This window comes from Hyperolius riggenbachi, chromosome 1 (assembly GCF_040937935.1).
Source record: "Hyperolius riggenbachi isolate aHypRig1 chromosome 1, aHypRig1.pri, whole genome shotgun sequence".
NCBI lineage: Eukaryota > Metazoa > Chordata > Amphibia > Anura > Hyperoliidae > Hyperolius > Hyperolius riggenbachi.
In genome coordinates this window covers 10018537-10041705 of record NC_090646.1, presented here as the reverse complement: position 1 = coordinate 10041705, position 23169 = coordinate 10018537, and the positions used below count along the sequence as shown (strand labels likewise).

Genomic DNA, 23169 nt, shown 5'->3' with positions numbered 1-23169 from the left:
ATGTGCACCTTGGGAGTGGGTACAAGAGGAAAAAAAATTTAGCAAAAAGAGCTTATAGTTTTTGAGAAAATCGATTTTAAAGTTTCAAAGGGAAAACTGTCTTTTAAATGCGGGAAATGTCTGTTTTCTTTGCACAGGTAACATGCTTTTTGTCGGCATGCAGTCATAAATGTAATACATATAAGAGGTTCCAGGAAAAGGGACCGGTAATGCTAACCCAGCAGCAGCACACGTGATGGAACAGGAGGAGGGTGGCGCAGGAGGAGAAGGCCACGCTTTGAGACACAACAACCCAGGCCTTGCATGAGGACAAGAAGCGTGCGGATAGCATGCTTTGTACCACCATGCAGTCATAAATGTAATAAAGATAAGTGGTTCAATAAACAGGGACCACGCGGCAACGCTAACCCAGCAGCAGCACACGTGATGGAACAGGAGGAGGCGCAGGAGGAGAAGGCCACGCTTTGTGAGACACAACAACCCAGGCCTTGCATGAGGACAAAAAGCGTGCGGATAGCATGCTTTGTACCGCCATGTAGTCATAAATGTAATAAAGATAAGAGGTTCAATAAACAGGGACCACGCGGCAACGCTAACCCAGCAGCAGCAGCAGCAGCAGCACACGTGATGGAACAGGAGGAGGCGCAGGAGGAGAAGGCCACGCTTTGTGAGACACAACAACCCAGGCCTTGCATGAGGACAAAAAGCGTGCGGATAGCATGCTTTGTACCGCCATGTAGTCATAAATGTAATAAAGATAAGAGGTTCCATAAACAGGGACCGGCAACGGTAACCCAGCAGCAGCAGCAGCAGCAGCAGCACACGTGATGGAACAGGAGGAGGCGCAGGAGGAGAAGGCCACGCTTTGTGAGACACAACAACCCAGGCCTTGCATGAGGACAAAAAGCGTGCGGATAGCATGCTTTGTACCGCCATGTAGTCATAAATGTAATAAAGATAAGAGGTTCCATAAACAGGGACCGGCAACGGTAACCCAGCAGCAGCAGCAGCAGCAGCAGCAGCAGCACACGTGATGGAACAGGAGGAGGCGCAGGAGGAGAAGGCCACGCTTTGTGAGACACAACAACCCAGGCCTTGCATGAGGACAAAAAGCGTGCGGATATAGCAGCAATGCTTTTTGCCGCCATGCAGTCATAAATGTAATACAGATGAGAGGTTCAATAAACAGGGACCGGAAACGCTAAACCATCCCAGATGTTCATCGGTCATGTTACTTGGTTGGGGTCCAGGAGTGTTGCGTAGTCGTTTCCAATCCAGGATTGATTCATTTTAATTTGAGTCAGACGGTCTGCATTTTCTGTGGAGAGGCGGATACGCCGATCTGTGATGATGCCTCCGGCAGCACTGAAACAGCGTTCCGACATAACGCTGGCTGCCGGGCAAGCCAGCACCTCTATTGCGTACATTGCCAGTTCGTGCCAGGTGTCTAGCTTCATGCCCGGTTTCAGGTCCAGCGGTGCCAGCCACAAATCCGTCTGTTCCTTTATTCCCCTCCAAATTTCCTCCCCTGTGTGCTGCTTATCCCCAAGGCAGATCAGCTTCAGCAACGCTTGCTGACGCATGCCAACAGCTGTGCTGCACTGCTTCCACGATCCTACTGCTGCTGGTGCTGGGTTAGCATTTCCGGATGAGGTACAGCTTTGAGATGCGTTGGAGGAGAAGGAGTCAGAGAGGTAGGTGCTGCTGTTGTTATCCAGCTGTTTGCGGCGTGGGCAACACCCGCGCCGTAGCAGGTGAGGAATCGCTGCCAGGCTCCACAAGGTTCACCCAGTGCGCGGTAAGGGAGATGTATCGACCCTGGCCGAACGCACTCGTCCAGGTGTCAGTGGTGAGGTGAACCTTGCAGGCAACGGCATTCTTCAAGCTTCGGGTTATTTAGCTGACCACGTGCTCATGCAACTCAGGCACTGCAGAGCGCGCAAAGTGGTAGCGGCTGGGAACAACGTAACGTGGGATGGCCACTGACATCATGCCCTTGAAGCTGTTTGTCTCCACCACTCGATATGGCAGCATTTCGCAGGCCAGAAGCTTGGCTATGCTGGCTGGCTGTTACTGCCACGGCCCGGGGGTCATTTGCTGGCAATTTCCTCTTGTGCTCAAACATCTCAGAGACAGACAACTCAACCGTAGCGCTGCACACCGAAGGGCTGTTGGTTGTTGTGTTTGATGAACACTGGGAGACCTCAAGAGCACTAGTCCGGAAAGTGACAGTGTCAGCATCGTCTGATGTTTGTGAATGTTGTGAACCACGCAATGGCTGGGCTACTGCTGCTGCTGAGGCGGGTCTGGTGGTGAGTCTGGTGAACCCAAGGGAGGCAGTGTTGCTGGTGGTACCCTGTCCTGCCGCGTTTGCCCACAGAGTGGGATGTTTGGATAGAATGTGGCGGCTCATGCTGGTGGTGGAGAGGTTGTTAATACTTTTCCCCCTGCTCAGGCGGGTCTTGCACACCTTGCAAATCGCCATGGTAACATCCTCAGTGCAGTCTTCAAAGAAAGCCCAGACTTTAACTGGCTGAGGACTCGGACCTCGTGCGTGATGTGCTGGTGCTGCTTAACCCACTGCTGGACGCTTGAGAGGTCATCCAAGTAATTATCTGGTCCTGTTCTTTTGGATCTGTGAGGGTTGTTGTCCTGGACAACATGGGCAGTATTGAGTGGGTTTTCTTGGGTGCTCCCCTGTGGCCTGTACGTGAACCGTCAGGGGAAACACCTCTTCCCTTGCCCCTCCCTCTTTCACCGGATTTCTTCCTCATTTCACTTATCCTTAAAGTACACGCTGACTGGCAGCAGTACAGTGGCAGTACAGAAATGCTATACAGTGGTGGGTGAGCGGTGTACCACTATTGTCAGCAGTGACACAGAGCACAATGCTATACAGTGGCGGGTGAGCGGTGTACTACTGTTCCCAGCAGACACAGAGTGGAAGTAAACACAATGCTATATAGTGTGGCTGAGCCGTGTACACAGAGTGGCATTAAACACAATGCTATATAGTCTGCTATATAGTCACCCCGAACAGGGTGATGTTCTGCAGAACCCGAACAGTGGCAAACACTGTTCGCCCAACACTACTGGGAGGGAACGCAGATTTTAGTACCTAAACACACGATACAACATGTTTTCCGGGGTCGGACTCTGAGGCACATACAGATGGTCCCGATCATCATCCTCATCATACAACTCTTCTCCTGAGTCTGACCCACCCACCACCTCTGCCACCCCAACATCCCCAGACACAGACCCCTCATCGTCCTCAACATTAACTTGGGATGCTGGCCTGAGCCAGACCTCCTCCTCCACATCAGGCCCCATCATCTCCTCAATGGCAGCCCTCATTAATCGCTCTGGCGACGGACTGATGGACACAACGTTCTCCTCCGGGGAGGGCTGCTGCTGACCACTGGCTGCTGGGGTGGATGTTATAGCTTGCGTGGGGCGTTGGCTGTTGCTGTTGTTGGGAGTGCTGCTCACAGCGGAGGTCTCTGGGGAACTCATGTTGAGCTCATATAGTGGTTGACGGTGAGTGGAGTATTACTGATCCCAGCAATATACACACTGACTGGCAGAGTACGCAATGCTATATAGTGTGGCTGAGCGGTGTACACAGAGTGGCAGTAAACACAATGCTATATAGTCTGGCTGAGCGAGCGGTGTACTACTGTTCCCAGCAGAATCAGAGTGGCAGTAAACAATGGTATATAGTCTGGCTGAGCGGTGTACACAGAGTGTCAGTAAACAATGGTATATAGTCTGGCTGAGCGAGCGGTGTACTACTGTTCCCAGCAGAATCAGAGTGGCAGTAAACAATGGTATATAGTCTGGCTGAGCGGTGTACACAGAGTGTCAGTAAACAATGGTATATAGTCTGGCTGAGCGGTGTACACACAATGCTATATAGTCTGCTATATAGTGTCAGTAAACAATGGTATATAGTCTGGCTGAGCGAGCGGTGTACTACTGTTCCCAGCAGAATCAGAGTGGCAGTAAACAATGGTATATAGTCTGGCTGAGCGGTGTACACAGAGTGTCAGTAAACAATGGTATATAGTCTGGCTGAGCGAGCGGTGTACTACTGTTCCCAGCAGAATCAGAGTGGCAGTAAACAATGGTATATAGTCTGGCTGAGCGGTGTACACAGAGTGTCAGTAAACAATGGTATATAGTCTGGCTGAGCGGTGTACACACAATGCTATATAGTCTGCTATATAGTGTCAGTAAACAATGGTATATAGTCTGGCTGAGCGAGCGGTGTACTACTGTTCCCAGCAGAATCAGAGTGGCAGTAAACAATGGTATATAGTCTGGCTGAGCGGTGTACACAGAGTTTCAGTAAACAATGGTATATAGTCTGGCTGAGCGGTGTACACAGAGTGTCAGTAAACAATGGTATATAGTCTGGCTGAGCGGTGTACACAGAGTGGCAGTAAACACAATGCTATATAGTCTGGCTGAGCGAGCGGTGTACTACTGTTCCCAGCAGAATCAGAGTGGCAGTAAACAATGGTATATAGTCTGGCTGAGCGGTGTACACAGAGTGTCAGTAAACAATGGTATATAGTCTGGCTGAGCGGTGTACACAGAGTGTCAGTAAACAATGGTATATAGTCTGGCTGAGCGGTGTACACAGAGTGGCAGTAAACACAATGCTATATACTCTGGCTGAGCGAGCGGTGTACTACTGTTCCCAGCAGACACAGAACAGTGAACAGAATGCTATGTAGTGTGGCTGAGCGAGCGGTGTACCACTATTCCCAGCAGACACAGAACAGTGAACAGAATGCTATATAGTGTGGCTGAGCGGGCGGTGTACCACTATTCCCAGCAGACACAGAACAGTGAACAGAATGCTATATAGTGTGGATGAGCGAGCGGTGTACCACTATTCCCAGCAGACACAGAACAGTAAACAGAATGCTATATAGTGTGGCTGAGCGAGCGGTGTACCACTATTCCCAGCAGACACAGAACAGTGAACAGAATGCTATATAGTGTGGCTGAGCGAGCGGTGTACCACTATTCCCAGCAGACACAGAACAGTGCACAGAATGCTATATAGTGTGGCTGAGCGAGCGGTGTACCACTATTCCCAGCAGACACAGAACAGTAAACAGAATGCTATATAGTGTGGCTGAGCGAGCGGTGTACCACTATTCCCAGCAGACACAGAACAGTAAACAGAATGCTATATAGTGTGGCTGAGCGAGCGGTGTACCACTATTCCAAGCAGACACAGAACAGTGAACAGAATGCTATATAGTGTGGCTGAGCGAGCGGTGTACCACTATTCCCAGCAGACACAGAGTGGCAGTAAACAGAATGCTATATAGTGTGGCTGAGCGAGGTACACAGAGTGGCAGTAAACAGAATGCTATATAGTGTGGCTGAGCAAGCGGTGTACTACTATTCCCAGCAGACACAGAGTGGCAGTAAACAGAATGCTATATAGTGTGGCTGAGCGAGGTACACAGAGTGGCAGTAAACAGAATGCTATATAGTGTGGCTGAGCAAGCGGTGTACTACTGTTCCCAGCAGTGACACAATGACAGGGGGGACCCTGGCTAGCGTGGCTGGAGAGCGAACTAACCTGCCTGCCTACCCAAAGCTAAACCCACAGACAAATGGCGGAGATATGACGTGGTTCGGGTATTTATTTACCCGAACCACGTGACCGTTCGGCCAATCAGAGCGCGTTCGGGTCCGAACCACGTGACCCGTTCGGCCAATCACAGCGCTAGCCGAACGTTCGGGGAACGTTCGGCCATGCGCTCTTAGTTCGGCCATATGGCCGAACGGTTTGGCCGAGCACCGTCAGGTGTTCGGCCGAACTCGAACATCACCCGAACAGGGTGATGTTCTGCAGAACCCGAACAGTGGCGAACACTGTTCGCCCAACACTACTGATTACCCCCAAGCACTCTATACATAGCAATCCCTGCCAATGGCAACTACAGTGTCAGAGGTGCAAGAGGGGGATGGGGAAAAGCTTGTTACTGATTACCCCCAAGTACTCTATACATAGCAATCCCTGCCAATGGCAACTACAGTGTCAGAGGTGCAGGAAGGGGATGGGGAGCAGCTTGTTACTGATTACCCCCAAGCACTCTATACATAGCAATCCCTGCCAATGGCAACTACAGTGTCAGAGGTGCAAGAAGGGGATGGGGAACAGCTAGTTACTGATTACCCCCAAGCACTCTATACATAGCAATCCCTGCCAATGGCAACTACAGTGTCAGAGGAGCAAGAAGGGGATGGGGAGCAGCTTGTTACTGATTACCCCCAAGCACTCTATACATCGCAATCCCTGCCAACGTCAACTACAGTGTCAGAGGTGCAAGAGGGGGATGGGGAGCAGCTTGTTACTGATTACCCCCAAGCACTCTATACATAGCAATCCCTGCCAATGGCAGCTACAGTGTCAGTGGTGCAAGAAGGGGATGGGGAACAGTTTGTTAATGATTACCACTATTCAAAGTATCTATAGAAGTGATTATTATGAGCACAGGACCAATAGAGAGCTAATACTGTAGTTAAGGGAGGGCCCTTCGGGGCCCCTCTGGCCCAAGGGCCCCGATGCGGTCGCTAACTCTGCAACCCCTATTGCTACGCCCCTGGCTTTCTCCCTCAATAAAAGCATCAGGGGAAAAAAATGGTGAAGTGCTTCAACTGGATCAAGATTTGTAATTTAATACAATGGATTCAGGTGGAGAAAAAATGTGAAATAAGTTGCACTAATTTGCACTGTTGATATATTTTTTTGCGTTCACAAACATGTTCATTACCCTTAGGCTGGTTTCACAGTGAGACTTTAAAGTCCCACGTTACAGCAGCCAGTAACGCAGCCTAACTCACAGCACTGTAAAATCAATGGGCTGTTCACAGTGCCCACGTTGCGTTACATTGTAACACAGCATGATTAAACAAAGTGCTGCATGCTGTACGTTATACTGGGCTAAGCCACGTTAGACTGTTTGCACATGCTCAGTAATGTTGGAGGAGGAGGTCTCCCCCCCTCCTCCGGCCAGCCACATGGCTAATTAATATTCACTGCACTGTGGTGACTCATGGTGGGACTGTAGTGTTGTCTGGATCATGATGATCCGTTTATTTCATCCGGATCTTTTTTGTGAGTCGAATCATCCGGATCATCACAATGAAAGATTCGGTTCACAGTGGATGTCTGTCTGGAAGAAACAGGAACATACAGAATGTACAGTGCAGGGAAAGTCCTGTCCTGCTAGTCATTTCACCCAGTCTGCTTCCCTAGTAAAATGATTCAAATGATTCGGTTTAAAGATCCGGATCTTTTCAATGATACAATTCAAATGATCCGAATCCTTAAAAAGATCCGAACCTCCTATCACTAACCTGGAGCGGCTGCTTTGAGAGCTGCATAACGCAGCTCAATCTGACGTCCAACTTCAACACCACCATACGTTGCGTAAGGGGCACTTTATGCGACCATAACGTCCCCTAAAACGCAACGTCTTGGTGGGAAAGTAGCCTTAGAGTCTTTCAACTTCACTGAATTTCTGAATGCTTTGCAAGTGTTATTTGATTAACAAAATAATTTTTACAATCAAAACTCAGGCATGCCAAACAAATATGCACCGCTGGATTTGAATGACCTTGTCAGTATGGCCAACAAGTCTGTATGCTCAACAAGTCAAGACCTGTCACTGCGCTATACTGTGCTATTTCTGTCTACAAGGGACAGCTCGGACCAGATATCACATACTGATCGCAACTATAGCATTTTATATAAAAAATGATCATTTATTTTTGTATATCTAACTATGTTATTATTGATTTAATAAAAAGCAGTCTATACAAACGTACTGTAATGGATTAATAGTCAAAGGCCGTAAATTGAATCTGGGGTGAAAATAAACTGAAGAGATAAACAATTATATTTATCCTCCTACTCCTAAAAATTACTTTTTTTTAGACATCCCATGGTCTTGTTTTATGTTTAAACATTTACAAAGTAGATTTCATGTTTTTTTTGTCTCTGCTGAAAAAATAGCCTATTAAGTGTCCCAGAGCTAAAATGTAACGATTGGTGTAACACAGAGAGGATCTGATTATCGGTGATCTGCAGTATCACCGAGAATGCAGATATATACCCGATTATTGATGATCTGCAGTATCACTGATAATCAGATATATTTCTAACCTCTGGACACCTGAGTGATGAGAGTGTTTGGTGCAACAGTATACTTTGAGGAGAGCACCCGTGAAGGATGCTAAGCAGTGGAAGATACTGCTAGAGATCAGGTTCCTTCCACAGGTCTGAAGCTCCCCAAGGGGCGGAGCAAGGCTGAGAGTGGGAAGGACAGAACGTGAGTGACACCAATGGCGAAGTGTCACTGGCAGGTCTGTGAACTATCTCCAGACAGGGAAGATAGTTCTCGAGGTCGGACAGGCCAGGTCGGCAACAGACAGACAGATCAGGTACAGAGACAGGAGGCAGATGCAGATTTCAGAGACTAGCCGAGTTCAGCAACAGAGTAACAGAATGACAAAGGTACACAATCAGAGATCAGAAGAATGGTCAGGAAAGCGGAGGGTCATAACAGATAATCAACAATGCCTAGACTTGAGTGTGAGCTCCAAGATTCTCAACACTCCTGGAACTAGACTAGATAACAAATTATAATACAGATGGTACAGAATTCCTAGACTAAGGTGTGAGTTCCTTGATCATCAACACCTTGGAAACTGGTCTAGATAATAACGCAGATAATAACAGAATTCCTAGGCTAAGGTGTGAGCTCCGTGATCATCAACACCTACGAAACTGTCTAATAAACACAGATACTGACAAGGTTTGAGTGCTACCACGTAGTGATCGCAACGCCAGACACCAGAGAAATGACCAGCACCCAGTATATATACACCAGCGCTCTCTAGCGCCTCCCCTAAGTGCTGGACCAATGAAAGCTGCTGAAATTGTCAGCTGACCGGCCTGGTCAGCTGACTCCCTTCTGACTGTCATAAAGGCCCTGCCTCTCCACGCGCGCCCGCGTCCTCCTGAACCAGTGTGGACTATCAGTCCCAGCCACACCAGACATGTGTTGTAATGTTTCTGCTGTGTTGAATGCGGAATCCGCCGCACCGCTGTCCGCGCGTGCGGCGTTTTCTCCGCATTCAGCATTACTGACAGGAGTAGGCCTATGCGTGCTACCTGCTGCGCCGGATGCGGAATCCGCCGCCCTGTGGTCTGGGCATGCGGCGGTTTCTCCGCGTTCCGACTGCGCGCTAGCTGTCTTGTTGAACGCGGAATCAGCCGCCTTACTTTGAGTACTAGCCGCGGCTTTTCCTCGTTTCCTCACATAAAATACATGAACTATTGACCTTTTTTGTATCTCTCTCCTGCCCTGAAAAGTTGTATTCTCCCAGGAAATCTTTTTATGGCTCTAATTTGCTTATCAGGGATGTCTACTACATTCCAGACAAGGTACTGACAATACAGAAGCTGTCTGTAACGATTGGTGTAGCAAAACAGATGTCTGATTATGTGTGATCTGCAGAATCACCAATAATACAGACGCTATACCTGATTATATGGTGATCTGCAGAATCACCAATAATACAAGTATAGCTAGCAGAATACAAAGTATGTAGTGCTTGGTGCAACAGTAACAGAATAGTTTATCTAGACCTCACCAGAGGAACTGGTGGGCACTATTGGTACACAGTAACTGAATAGTTTGGCTTAACCTCACCAGAGGAGCTGGTGGGTACTATTAGAACACAGTAACTGATAGTTTGACAAAACCTCACCAGAGGAGCTGGTGAGTACTATTAGAAGAGCACCTCACCAGTGACAAGGGCTCACTGGTGAGTAGAAAGGTCAGACAGGCTAGGATCAGTAACAGGCGGGCAGGTACAGTACAGAATCGGCAGGCAAGAGAGTAGTAAGATATCAGGCAGGGTTCAGCAACAGAGTCAGATGGGCAGAAGTACAGAAACGATAAGCAAGAGCAGAGTCAGAGGGTAGCCAGAGTCATACACAGAATATCAAAATACAGTAATACAATAATCCTAGTCTTGTGTGAAATCCCTGGTTTCCTCCCAGATCAAAGCACACCGGATACTATCTAAGGTCTGAGCGCTAACACGTGAGTATTCGCAACAGCAGACAAGTTGCGAGTGAACAGTGAAGGCTTATGAAGCTGAGGAGACCCCACGGCCGCACCCACAACAATCAGCCAATCTGGAGCGCTGTGAGTCTCCTCTGACGTCAGCCGACCGTCTGGTCAGCTGACACGCCTCCTCCCCGCACAAAGGTCCTGTCTCCGCGCGCGCCCGCGTGATATGGCAACCCTATGTGCAAAAGACAAACCCGTCCTCGGCATACTAGACGCCAGAGGCACGGGCAAAGTCACTGAACAGGAAGGCAATGCGGCTGCGGAGACACCCTGCGTGCCTGCAGCCGCCATTACTGTGGATGTTACAGTACCCCCCTCCCCCCGAGGCGTGGACTCCGGACACGATCCACCTGGTCTGTCAGGATGCAACTTATGAAACTCTTCCCTAAGTTCCTCTGTATGCATGCGACAAGCCGGCACCCAAGATCTCTCCTCTGGGCCATACCCTCTCCAGTGTACCAGGTACTGTAGGGAGTTGCGCACTACCCGAGAATCCAATATCTGCTCTATCTCATACTCTGGCTCCCCATCAATCACCACAGGGGGAGGGGGGAGAGGAATCCACATGCACAGCAGGCTTCAAGAGAGACACATGGAACGATTTGACACCTCTCATAGAGGGCGGAAGTGAAATGACATAGGTAACATCATTGATCCTTTTGGACACTGGGTATGGCCCTATAAATCTGGGACCCAGTTTTGCAGAGTGCTGCTTCAAAGCTAAATGTCGAGTAGACACCCACACCATATCACCTGGTGAAAAGACCCACTCTACAGATCGTCTCTTATCTGCCTGCTTTTTTTGGGTCGCAAAGGCGTTCTTAAGATTTCTTCCGACCATACCCCAGATCTCCTTTAAAGTTCCCTGCCACTCCTCCAGAGTCGGGAAAGGAGATGACACCACGGGCAGTGGGGAAAACTTAGGCGATCTCCCTGTTACAACCTGAAATGGGGACAACCCCGAGGAAGCACACTTCAAATTATTATGGGCAAATTCTGCAAAGGGTAAGAACTTGACCCAATCCATCTGGGCATCCACCACATAGCACCTAAGGAACTGTTCTAAGGACTGGTTAACCCTTTCGGTCTTCCCATTAGTTTGTGGGTGGTAGCCGGAGGAAAACGATAGATTCATACCCAAATGATGACAAAAGGCTCTCCAGAACTTGGAAACAAACTGGACTCCCCTATCTGACACCACACTCTCTGGGATACCATGCAATCTAAAAATGTGGTGAATGAAGAGCTCTGCCAGTTCCTGTGCAGAGGGGAGTCCGTCTAAGGGAACAAAATGGGCCATCTTACTGAACCTATCGACTACCTCCCATATGACTGTTTTCCCATCATATCTGGGCAATTCACCCACAAAGTCCATGGACAGGTGAGTCCATGGCTGCTCAGGCACCGGTAACGACTGTAGTCTACCCAAAGGAGCCCGTCTAGACGACTTACTCCTGGCACAAACAGAACAGGTTCCAACAAAGTCTTTACAGTCAGAGACAATAGAGGGCCACCAGACTGTAACGATCGGTATCAGCACGCAGAGAGAATCTGATTATTGGCGATCTGAAGTATCACCAAGAATGCAGATATATACCCGATTATTGATGATTTGCAGTATCACCGATAATTCAATATATTGCTAACCTCTGGGCACCAGCAAAATAACACAATAAAGACAGTAATATCACAGAAGTGTGGAAATATCCACCACACGGCAATTCCTCAGAGGTGTTGTTACCTCTGAATGGGAACCCCGTGCGTGAGATCCTCTAACCAGGCAGAGTGAGGAATCTCGACCCCCTAGCAGTAATCGTCTGCTTGGGGCAGGCGTCTCGGAGAGGCAAGCCTCAGAGATAACCCTCCAGTGGGAGACGTTCCACTGAAGGGAGAAAGGTCAGACAAGCAAAGGTTCAGCAACAGAGATGACAGATAAAGTACAAAGACAGAAAGCTGATTCGGTATCCAAGGCAAGCAGGGTCTGGCAACGGTATATCAGATATGCGAGGTACCGAATCAGAAGACAGAGGAGTAGTCAGAAAAGCAATAAGTCATAACAGGTATCAAACAATGCCTAGGCTGATCATCCTGATCAGCTGACACATCTCCTGCTGGCATAAAGGTCCTGACTTCTGGCACGCGCGCGCATAGCCCTAAACCTGTGTGAACTAACAGGCTCAGCCACACCAGCTGCACGCTGCTGCGTGCAAACCGCCGCACTGGACGCAGAATCAGCCACCTGACTGTTGTTGCATGCAGCGGCTTTTCCGCGTTCCGCTCTGCCGCCAGACACATGCTTCCGCCTGCAAACCACACACTGGACGCGGAATCAGCCACCTGCTCAGTAGTACTCGCGGCGGCTTTTCCGCGATCTCTCACACAGACACATCTGTCCAGCAACTCCTGCGTGCGGGCAACACCTGGGTGACCTGCATTCTTATGGGCGTGAAAAACATGTAGAATTTGAAATCTGAAATGGAGTGATACAAACAGAATCCCATCTGGTTTCCCTTCAGGAACCTCCTGCTGAAAAGGATTCAAAACAGATGCCCAATTTTCCCAGGTCTCAATGTCAGGGGCGTCAGAGGACTGTGGTGACCCTCCCTCCACTTGAATCTCGGTAGCGTCTATAATGACTTTCTCCAAACAATGATGACGACAGTAGGAGGACCAACTCAACAGTTGTCTGGAACTCCAGTTGATCTGAGGGGAGTGTTTCTTAACCATGGCATACCAAGAATTACAGTGGAGGTGGACATTTTAGGAACCAGGAACTGTATTTGTTCTTTATGCAACACTCCTAGCTGACAGCTCTCTCTCTCTCTCTCTCTAGTAGGGGGGATGGTCACCGCTTTCCGCGGAATTGTATTTTTGAGCATAAATGGATTGAGCATAAATGGTACATGCTAGGCTGGCTTCAGCATGTAGTGTTGGTGAGAGAGAGAGAGAGAGAGAGAGAGAGAGAGAGATGAATCTACCTGGCTATCTGGGGTTCTCTTTGGACAACTGTTGAACACAAAAGACAAGGCCATGTCTGGCTACATATCTGTAAGCAGTGGCTGCATGGTGTAGTGGTTAAGGGCTCTGCCTCTGACACAGGAGACCAGAGTTCAAATCTCGTCTCTGTCTATTCAGTAAGCCAGAACCTATTCAGTAGGAGACCTTAGGCAAGTCTTCCTAACACTGCTATCTTGTCTAATTTTTCTCTTGACAACTGTTGAACACAAAAGACAAGGCCATGTCTGGCTACATATCTGTAAGCAGTGGCTGCATGGTGTAATGGTTAAGGGCTCTGCCTCTGACAAAGGAGGCTAGAGTTCGAATCTCGTCTCTGTCTGTTCAGTAAGCCAGCACCTATTCAGTAGGAGACCTTCGGCAAGTCTTCCTAACACTGCTATCTTGTCTAATTTTTCTCTTGGATTGAACATAAATGGTAAATGCTAGGCTAGCTTCAGTTAGTACTGTTATGGTACAGCGGTTAAGGTACTTGCCCACCACACAGTGAGACCTGGGTTCAATTCTCAGCTATGGTATGTAAAACCACACAGTGAGACCTGGGTTCAATTTTCAGCTATGGTATCTAAACTGGCTTTTGAAATAATATAATTCTCTGGCAGATGAGACCCTCCTCCCTCCGATAGGAGGGTAGAAGGGAGGAGGGAGGAGACTCAAGAACCTTGCCTTGTATAAGGGGGTGAGTGGGGCTCCACCAGTGAGTGCAGTCTGATTGGCAATAATGTGTCTGCTGACTGTGATGTAGAGGGTCAAAGTTTTGCTCCATAGAGCATTATGCGGTGAATCGAACTTCCGGGAAAGTTCGCGTTTGGTAGGCGAACGCGAACCACCGAAGTTCGCCGGCGAACCGTTCGGGACATCTCTAGTGACTAGGATTAATATTCTGAAAAGTGGGTGAAGCCTACATAAGCCAATCCAAAATTCACCTATTGATTTTCAAGGGGAATATTTCATTGCTGTCATTCTTGCACTGTTAATGGCACAAGCCTCAAACCTAGTACAGTTGGTCTTTGGGTGACTGGGGTTCAAATTCGGAAAAGGGGGTGGGGCCACAAACAGATAATCAGATTTGTTTCATTTCAATGAAAATTATTGATGACAAAGACTGCAAAGCTTACAAACTTGGTCATTGAGCAATTATGTGTTAGGGTTAGAAAAAGTGGCCACAGCCAACACCAGCCAAATACATACCCGGGAAATGGCAGGACATCAGTGGGCAGAGATAAATACAAATTTCACTGGCAGAATGTAAATTGCAGCCATACTTACACTGTCAATTGTAGAGTTCTCAATCTTTGCACATTTGGTGACTGGGATTAATATTCAGAAAAGTGGGTGGAGCCTACAAAAGCTAATCAAAATATTGATTTTCAAAGGGAAATATTTCATTGCTGCAATTCTTGCACTGCTAATGGCACAAGTCTCGAACCTGGTACAGTTGGCCTTTTGGTGACTGGGGTTCAAATTCAGAAAAGGAGGTGGAGCCACAGACAATTATATTTATTTCATTTCAATGCAAATCATTGATGCCAAAGATCACAAATCTCACAAACTTGGTCATGGAGTAATCGTGTATTAGGATTAGAAAAAAGTGGGTGGAGCCAACACCAGCTAAACACATACCCAGGCAACTTAACAGTGTAAGAATGGCTGCAGTTTACATTTTCCCAGTGAAATTTGTATTCCTCTCCGCCCACTTATGACCCTGCATTGCCCGGTTATGTATCTGGCTGGTGTTGGCTGCACTCACTTTTTATAAACCTAACACACAATTGCTCAATTTGTGAGCTCTGAATACTATCCCCAGTCACCCAGTGACAAACTGTGCAAAGTTTAATAATCCTGGCATTGACAGTGTAAGAATGGCTGTTGTCTCCACCCACTTTTTGGTTATGGGGATAAAAAGTATCCTATATGTTATTCCAGGTAATTTACTATGTGTGTGCCAAATTTCATTCAAATCTGTTCAGCCATTTTTGCGTGATCAAGCAACAAACATCCAAACATCCAAACTTTCCCATCTACATATATAAAATCGGATGTATGTATGTATGTATGTATGTATGTATGTATGTGTGTGTGTATGTGCCATGATCACGCGAAAACCCCTTGACCGATTTGAACGAAACTTGGTATACAGATCCCTTACTACCTGTGACGATATGTTCTGGGGGTCTCGCGGCCCACCTGCACACCTGGGCGGAGCTACTAATAGCAAATCAGATTTCACCCATTCAAGTGAATGGAAACAATGTAAAAGACTGCCATTCTCACAGTAATCAAGCCAGAGTCTCCACACATGGTACAGTTGGTCACTTGGTGACCGAGGTTACAAATCCAGGAAAAGCGGACGGAGCATAAAACAGCCAATCAAAATTCAGCCATTCATTTTAAATGGGAAAATGTAAACTGCAGTCATTCTTACACTGTTAATTGGAGGGTTCTCAAACGTGCCACACTTGGTGACTGGGTGAATAAGATTAAGATTTAGGAAAGTGGGTGGAGCCTACAACAGCCAGTCAAAATGCACCTATTGAGTTTAAAGTGGAATATTTAAACTGCTGCCATTCTTACACTGTTTATGGCAGAGGCTTCAGACTTGCTGCAGTCAGTCATTGGGTGACTGGGGTCCAAATTCACTAAAGGGGCGGGGCCACAAACAGCCAATCAGATTTCTTTGCTGGATAAACTGCTTCCACATTTTTGATGCCAGGAACCTGAAAGCTCACAAAATTGGTCATTGAGTGACTGTGTGACAAGGTTACACAAAGTGGGCGGAGCCAAAAACTAATTTTTTTTTACTGGGAAAATATAAACTGCAGCCATTCTTACACTGTTAATGGCAGGGTTGTCAAACTTTGCACAGTTAGTCATTGGGTGAATGAGATTAAGATTTTGGAAAGTGGGTGGAGCCTACAACAGCCAATCAAAATTCAACTTTTGATTTTCAAAGGGAATATTTAAACTGCTACCATTCTTATACTGTTAATAACAGATACCTCAAACCTGATACAGTTGATCACTGGGTGACTGGGGTTCAAATTCAGAAAGGGGCAGAGCCACACACAGCCAATCAGATATACAAAGTATTGATACCAAGGACCCCAAAGCTGATAAACTTGGTAATTGAGTGATTATATGTCAAGGTTACAAAAAGTGGGCGGTGCCAGAAACTTAATGTTTTACATGGCAGGGTTCCCAAACTTGACATAATTGGCCACTGGGTGCCTGCAATTATTATTCAGAAATGTGGGTGGAGCCTACACTAGCCAATCAAAATTCACCTATTGATTTTCATGGTGATTGCTATCATTCTTACACTGTTAATAGCAGAGGCCTCAAAGCTGATACAGACAGTAATTGGGTGACTGGGGACCAAATTCACTAAAGGGGGTGGAGCCACAAACAGACAATCAGATTTGTTAGATTGATTTCAGCCATTCTGTTATTGGCAGGGTTCTCAAACTTGACACAGTTGGCCACTGGGTGACTGGGATTAATATTCAGGAAAGTGGGTGGAGCATACAGCAGTCAATCAAAATTCATCTTTTGATTTTCAAGGGGAATATTTACATTGCTGCCATTCTTGCACTGTTAATGCCACAAGCCTCAAACCTGATACAGTTGGTCATTGGGCCACTGGGGTTCAAATTTAGAAAAGGGGATGGAGCAGGCATGGGCAAACTTGGCCCTCCAGCTTTTGAGGAACTACAAGTCCCACAAATGCATTGTGAGATTTGTAGTTCCTTAACAGCTGGAGGGCCAAGTTTGCCCATGCCTGGGATAGAGCCACAAACCGCCAAACAGATGTGTTTCATTTCACTGGGAAAATACAAATTATTGATGCCAAGGACCCAAAACTCACAAACATGGTCATTTACTGACTGCGTGTCCAGGTTATAAAAAGTGGGCGGAGCCAAACACATTTCACTGGGAAAATGTAAACTGCAGCCCTTCTTCACTGTTAATGGCAGGGATCTCAAACTTTGCCAAAATGGTCACTGGGTGACTGAGATTAATATTCAGGGAAGTGGGTGGAGCCTATAATAGCCAATCAAAATTCACCTGTTGATTTTTAAGGGAAATATTTAAATTGCTGCCATTTTTACACTGGTAATAGCAGATGCCTCAATCCTGCTATAGTTGGTCATTGGGTGACTGGGGTTCAAGTGTTGGAGAGGGGCGCAGCCACAAACAGCCAATCTGATTTGTTTAATTTCTATGGGAATATACAAATTATTGATGCCAAAGACCCCAAAGCTCACAAACTTGGTCATTGAGTATAAAACAGCAATAGGAGGCGCCCTTGTTGTATAGTCTGTAATTAAGCTTACATATAGCAAATAAAGTATGTTGTAGATCGCCTACCTTAAGAATGGACACTCCACTCGGTAGGATAGATGTAATTGTTTATTGATGATAAGCACTTAGGACAACGCGTTTCGCGGCATGAACCGCTTCATCAGGTCAATATAGTGCTGTATATTAATAGTGGATATCCTGGGCGCCAAAGATTGTTATTTTTTGCCACAAACTTGTGGCAAGAAAGTTTTTTTTCTAAGGAGCTGCGACCATCCATCCTAAAGACCGAGTGGGGACGGGCTTTCTCCACATGCTTATTTGAGTGGTTGCCTCTCCAAGCAACCTATACTTGTGAGTAGTATCATTTGTATATCTCGACCAGATTGCAAAGATAATACACTATAGGGGCTCCCAGTGTCTCTGTGGTTTTTTTTCTTTTTTTGTCCACATTGGTCATTGAGTGTTTGTGTATTAGGGTTAGAAAAAGTGGGCGGAGCCAAAACCAGTCAAATACATACACGGCGGGGCAGTTCCAGGTCATTAGTGGGCGGAGACAAATACAAATTTCCCTGGGAAAATATAAACTGCAGCCATTCTTACACTGTTAATGGTAGGGTTCTCAAACTTTGCACAGTTGGTCACTGGGTGACTGGGATTAATATTCAGAAAAGTAGGTGGAGCCTACAAAAGTGAATCAAACTTCACCTATTGCTTTTCAAGGCGAATATTTAATTGCTGCCATTCTTGCACTGTTAATGGCACAGGCCTCAAACCTGCTACAGTTGGTCATTGGGTGACTGGGGTTCAAATTCAGACATGGGGTGGAGCCACAAACAGCCAATCAGATATTTTCAATTTCAATGCAAATCATTGATTCCAAAGACCGCAAAGCTCGCAAACTTGGTCATTGAGTAATTGTGTGTTAGGGTTAGAAAAAGCCTGCGGAGCCAACACTAGCCAAATACATTCCCGGGCAACGCCGGGCAATCAGCTAGTTTATAATATTAGTAGGATTAGGCAGTAACTTACCATCCCAGATTTCCAAGTTATTTCTTTAGGATAAATGAAAAAAGTCCTTTCTCCTGTTGAAGATTTGCTGAAAAATCCAGCAGTTTTTCTGTCATGTTTCCTACTACCATTTGGGGTATCATGGAAGGTCCAGCTGGATAAGATGAGTGGAGAGGACAACCCGCCTTCCTGGTTGTACGTTACGTGTTCTCTCATGTGCTCCATGTAAAGAGTCTCTCTCATGTATCTCTGTAGCTTTCCAGAAAAATAAAGAAAAACATAAATAACCAATACTTGAGTGCTTAACCTTGAAATTCTAAGCCACAGGTGTCCAGCTCCAGTTCTTGAGGGCCACATCCATGCCAGTGCTTAACCACTTCCCTACCACGCTATTTTGTGCTGATCGGTGCTGCGTGGGCTCTCCAGCCCGCAGCACCGATCAGCTAGCAGCCAGGCCGATCAGACTTCCCCCCTTTTTTCCCCACTAGGGGGATGTCCTGCTGGGGGGGTCTGATCGCCGCCGGCTGCTTGCGCTTGCGGGGGGGGGCTCTTCAAAGCCCCCCTCCGCAGCGCTTCCTGGCCTCCTTCCCCATCCCTCGCTCTCCCTCCCCCTGTGAGCGGCGCAGGACGGATTTCCGTCCTGCGCCTGATGGGATAGGCTTTAGCCTATCAGATGACGGTGATCCCCGGCCAATCAGAGGCCGGGGATCGCCGATCTCCTCTACGGCGCTGCTGCGCAGCAGCGCCGTATACATGTAAACACCGGGGAAGGTCTTCCCCGTGTGTTTACATTTACCCTGCGAGCCGCCGATCGGCTCGCAGGGTGTTCACGGAGACACCCTCCGTGAGCTGACATGGAACGGCCGCTCGTACGAGCGGCCGTTTCCATGGTATACACTTCAGGATTCAGGGGCGTGTATATACGCTCCGAGAATCCGGAAGTGGTTAAGAGGAACTGAGAAACGGGTTTGCGCTCTACTTGATGAGCCCCACCTTCCCCGATTCAGGCCTAACAATTAATTTAAGCTTTGCAGAAGACATGTGAGGGCCTCAGCCCTTGAGGACTGGAGTTCGACATCCGTGCTACATCCCTGAGGAAATACAACAAGAACACTAATAGTCTATACAAAAAGAATATCTTCTGGAGTGAGTCTCAACAGCAATGGCTATCATTCATAAAAGTGTGGTCGGTAATGCAAATCAGTGTGGGAAAACACCACTTTAGGTATTTTACACTTCTATGTGGTCATTCATAAAAAATGTGCACAGTTCCGATAGCAGTGCGGAGATTCCCCGAACTAGGCAGGCGGTAGGCTTGCTGAGACACAGGAAGCTGCCGAGTTGCTACATTTCTCTGTGTTCCGCTCTACTGCAGATGCCTGGGAGGTCTGTGTCTCCATTAACTTAACATGGTTATCGCCACATCCAAGGGAGCGGTACTTCCCGACCTCACACCGCTTGCGTAAATCTTTATGAATTAACATTTTGTTACATTTGTTACGATAGTCACTGCACAAGGCGATGATTTATCGCTCTGCTCGGTAATGTCAGATTTTCATGCGCAAAGAGCCTTTATGAATGGAGATCTTGCTATGTGTTCGGTAAAGTCGGCTGTTTTCAGCATTTCCGAATGCGGGAATGCTTTATGAATGATAGCCATTGTGTATTTCTAGCTAGGTAAACATCATTAAATCATCCAACAAACAATAGTGTACCTTAACGCTGGGAATACACAATGAGGTTTTTCGTAGATAGATGACTCGATAAATATTTTTTGACAATAAATGAATAGTAAATTGCACCCACATACATACACCTACATACATTCATTTTAATAAAAAGACCCACACAATTCAATTATGGGCTTGTAGTTAGTGATGGACGTAAAATTGAAGAAATGCACCTTTATTTCCAAATAAAATATTGTCGCCATGGATTGTACTACAGATATAATTTAAAGGTGCAATAACCATGACAAATGTGCAAATAAAATGTGTGGATTGTATCCACACTAGAACATTTTATTTTAAAACTATAATGGGCAAAAACTAAATTGTAATGAATTTTTTCCATTTTTTTTCTAATTATTCCCATTATACTGCATTTAGAATAAAATAATTCTTAGAAAAAGGTACCACCCAAAGAAAACCTAATTTGTGTTGAAAAAAACAATGTATAGATCATTTTGTTGTGATACGTAGTGATAAAGTTATTGAGGAATGAAAGGGAGGAGCGCTGAAATGTGAAAATCCCTCTCGTCCATAAGGTGGCTGAAGTGGTTAAATTCTATGCTAGGAAAGCGCTTTAAAAAAGTTATTGTATTCTATAATATTGTATATATTGTATATCTGACTTCAGGGGAAGCCATCACTCAAAATACGGCAGTGCCTGAAAATGATGCGAGCAACTGCATCACCGCAGACACTGAGCGCTAAGAGGAAGGGAATCCTGGGGCCAACACCACTCCTACTTACTCTTCTCTTCTGCTCAAAACATAATTCTGGCTACCCATAAGCTGTAAACTTAATGATCTCAACCCCTCCGTAGTAACCTGTACATTATCATCATTCACTATCATATTCCGGGGGTGAACCCGGCGTGAAAATAAACAGATGAGATAAACAATTGTGTTTATCACCCTACTCCTAAAAACGTTTTTTTTTAATATCCCATGGTTTTATTTTATATTTAAACATTTACAAAGTAGTTTGAATGTGTTGTTGCCTCTATTAAGTGTTCTTAAATAAAAATACATGAACTATTGACCTTTTCCTATCTCCCTCTGCTCTGAGAAGTTGCATTCCGTCAGGAAAACTTTTGTGTTTGTAATTTTCTCATCGGTGAGGTTACTATATTCCCGACAAGGTACCTACAAGACAGAAGTTGTCAATTCCATGCCTAAAAATTAACTTTTTTAAGCAGCAATATAAACAGCCTGGTTATTAATATGTTTATCACTGTGCATACAAGTGTTTATCTCATCATGTCACATATTGCCCCGGGTACACTTAAAGAGAAACTCCGGCCAAGAATTGAACTTTATCCCAATCAGTAGCTGATACACCCTTTTACATGAGAAATCTATTCCTTTTCATAAACAGACCATCAGGGGGCGCTGTATGACTGATATTGTGGTGAAACCCCTCCCACAAGAAACTCTGAGGACCGTGATTAGAGCTGCTTGGATACCAGTTTTCACTATCTGGAACTAATTCGGATCCGGATACCCCTCTATCCGATCCGGGTCGGATATCTGGATCAAACATTTTCTGATACGAATCCGGGTCGGATATCCGACCCCAGTATGCGTCCGGATTCGGCTATCCGGATGGGAAACCGGAAGTGGCCTTTAAATTGCTTTAAAAATGCTTTTAAAGGTATATGAGGCATGTAGCTTCATTATTTTGTAAAGGAGAACACTAATTGATAATGTGGGGACTTAAAATCCCCCCAAAAAGAAAAAAAATGGCTGTCAATTAACATCAGGACTAGGTTCCAGGAAGCGGTCGTACTGCCGCAGTTCGGGCCTCCCCACAACTTGGACAGCACAGACACCTCCCAAAAAATTACACAGCTATTGTGTTTACATAGTTGACCATGGCACTTAGTGTGTTGGTACCACGGCTGTGAACATTTTTTAACCTGGCTTAAAGAGATTCTGTATTGTTAAAATCGCACAAAAGTAAACATACCAGTGCGTTAGGGGACATCTCCTATTACCCTCTGTCACAATTTCGCCGCTCCCCGCCGCATTAAAAGTGGTTAAAAACAGTTTTAAAAAGTTTGTTTATAAACAAACAAAATGGTCACCAAAACAGGAAGTAGGTTGATGTACAGTATGTCCACACATAGAAAATACATCCATACACAAGCAGGCTGTATACAACCTTCCTTTTGAATCTCAAGAGATCATTTGTGTGTGTCTTTCCCCCTGCAGTTCTCATGCACTGAAGTTTCAGGCTGCTCTTTTCTTCCTGCAAACAGCTTTGCCCTTGTCTGTAATTCCTCACTATGTGAAAGCCCAGCCAGCTCAGAGGACGATTTATCCAGCTTGTAAAAGAGAAGAGAGAAGCTGCTCTAATCTAAATAACACACAGGCAGTGTGCAGAGAGGGGCCTGGAAGGGGGAGTTCATAGCAGAACCACAACACTGAAGAACTTGGCAGCCTTCCAGACACAGGCTGACAAGTCTGACAAGAGAGAGATAAGTTGATTTATTACAGTGACTGTGATAGTACAAAGTGCTGCAGTAAGCCAGAACACATTAGAATAGCTTTTGGAACTTGTAGGATGATAAAAAACAGGATGCAATTTTTGTTACGGAGTCTCTTTAATCAAGATGGAGTCAGGAGGTTGTGGTGGTAAAGGGTGGTGAAGCAGGCATAGTGATTCCCACTCAGCCACTTCATTTCCCCCTCTTGCCAACAACAGGGGCCAGAAACTCACCAACTGCCCAAGCCTGGTTCATTTTGAAAAAAGTCAGTCTGTCCACAGACTGGCCGGACAGACAAGAGCGCTTCTCACTGACCACGCCACCGGCCGCATTGAAGCACCTTTCCAACATAACGCTGGAAGGCGGGCAGGACAGCACGCTCCAGATATCCAGGTGCTTGACCCAGTACTCCAAGGGGTCCACAGGGGTGTCGGTGTCAAGCCCGCTGTAGGACCCC

The 23169-nt window shown here is 46.4% G+C and overlaps 1 protein-coding gene across 1 annotated transcript in view; it reads right to left on the bottom strand.

The window, feature by feature from the left end:
• Positions 1 to 21351, bottom strand: part of LOC137545273 (vomeronasal type-2 receptor 26-like) — a 41544-nt gene extending 20193 nt beyond the window's left edge. Inside the window, exons 1-2 of the mRNA XM_068266776.1 lie at positions 21267 to 21351; positions 18522 to 18755 (exon numbers count right to left, since the gene is read on the bottom strand). Coding sequence (XP_068122877.1) covers positions 18522 to 18743 — 222 coding nt within the window. The 5' untranslated portion in view covers positions 18744 to 18755; positions 21267 to 21351. The remainder of the gene's footprint in view (positions 1 to 18521; positions 18756 to 21266) is intronic.
• Between the last annotated feature and the right edge of the window lie 1818 nt (positions 21352 to 23169).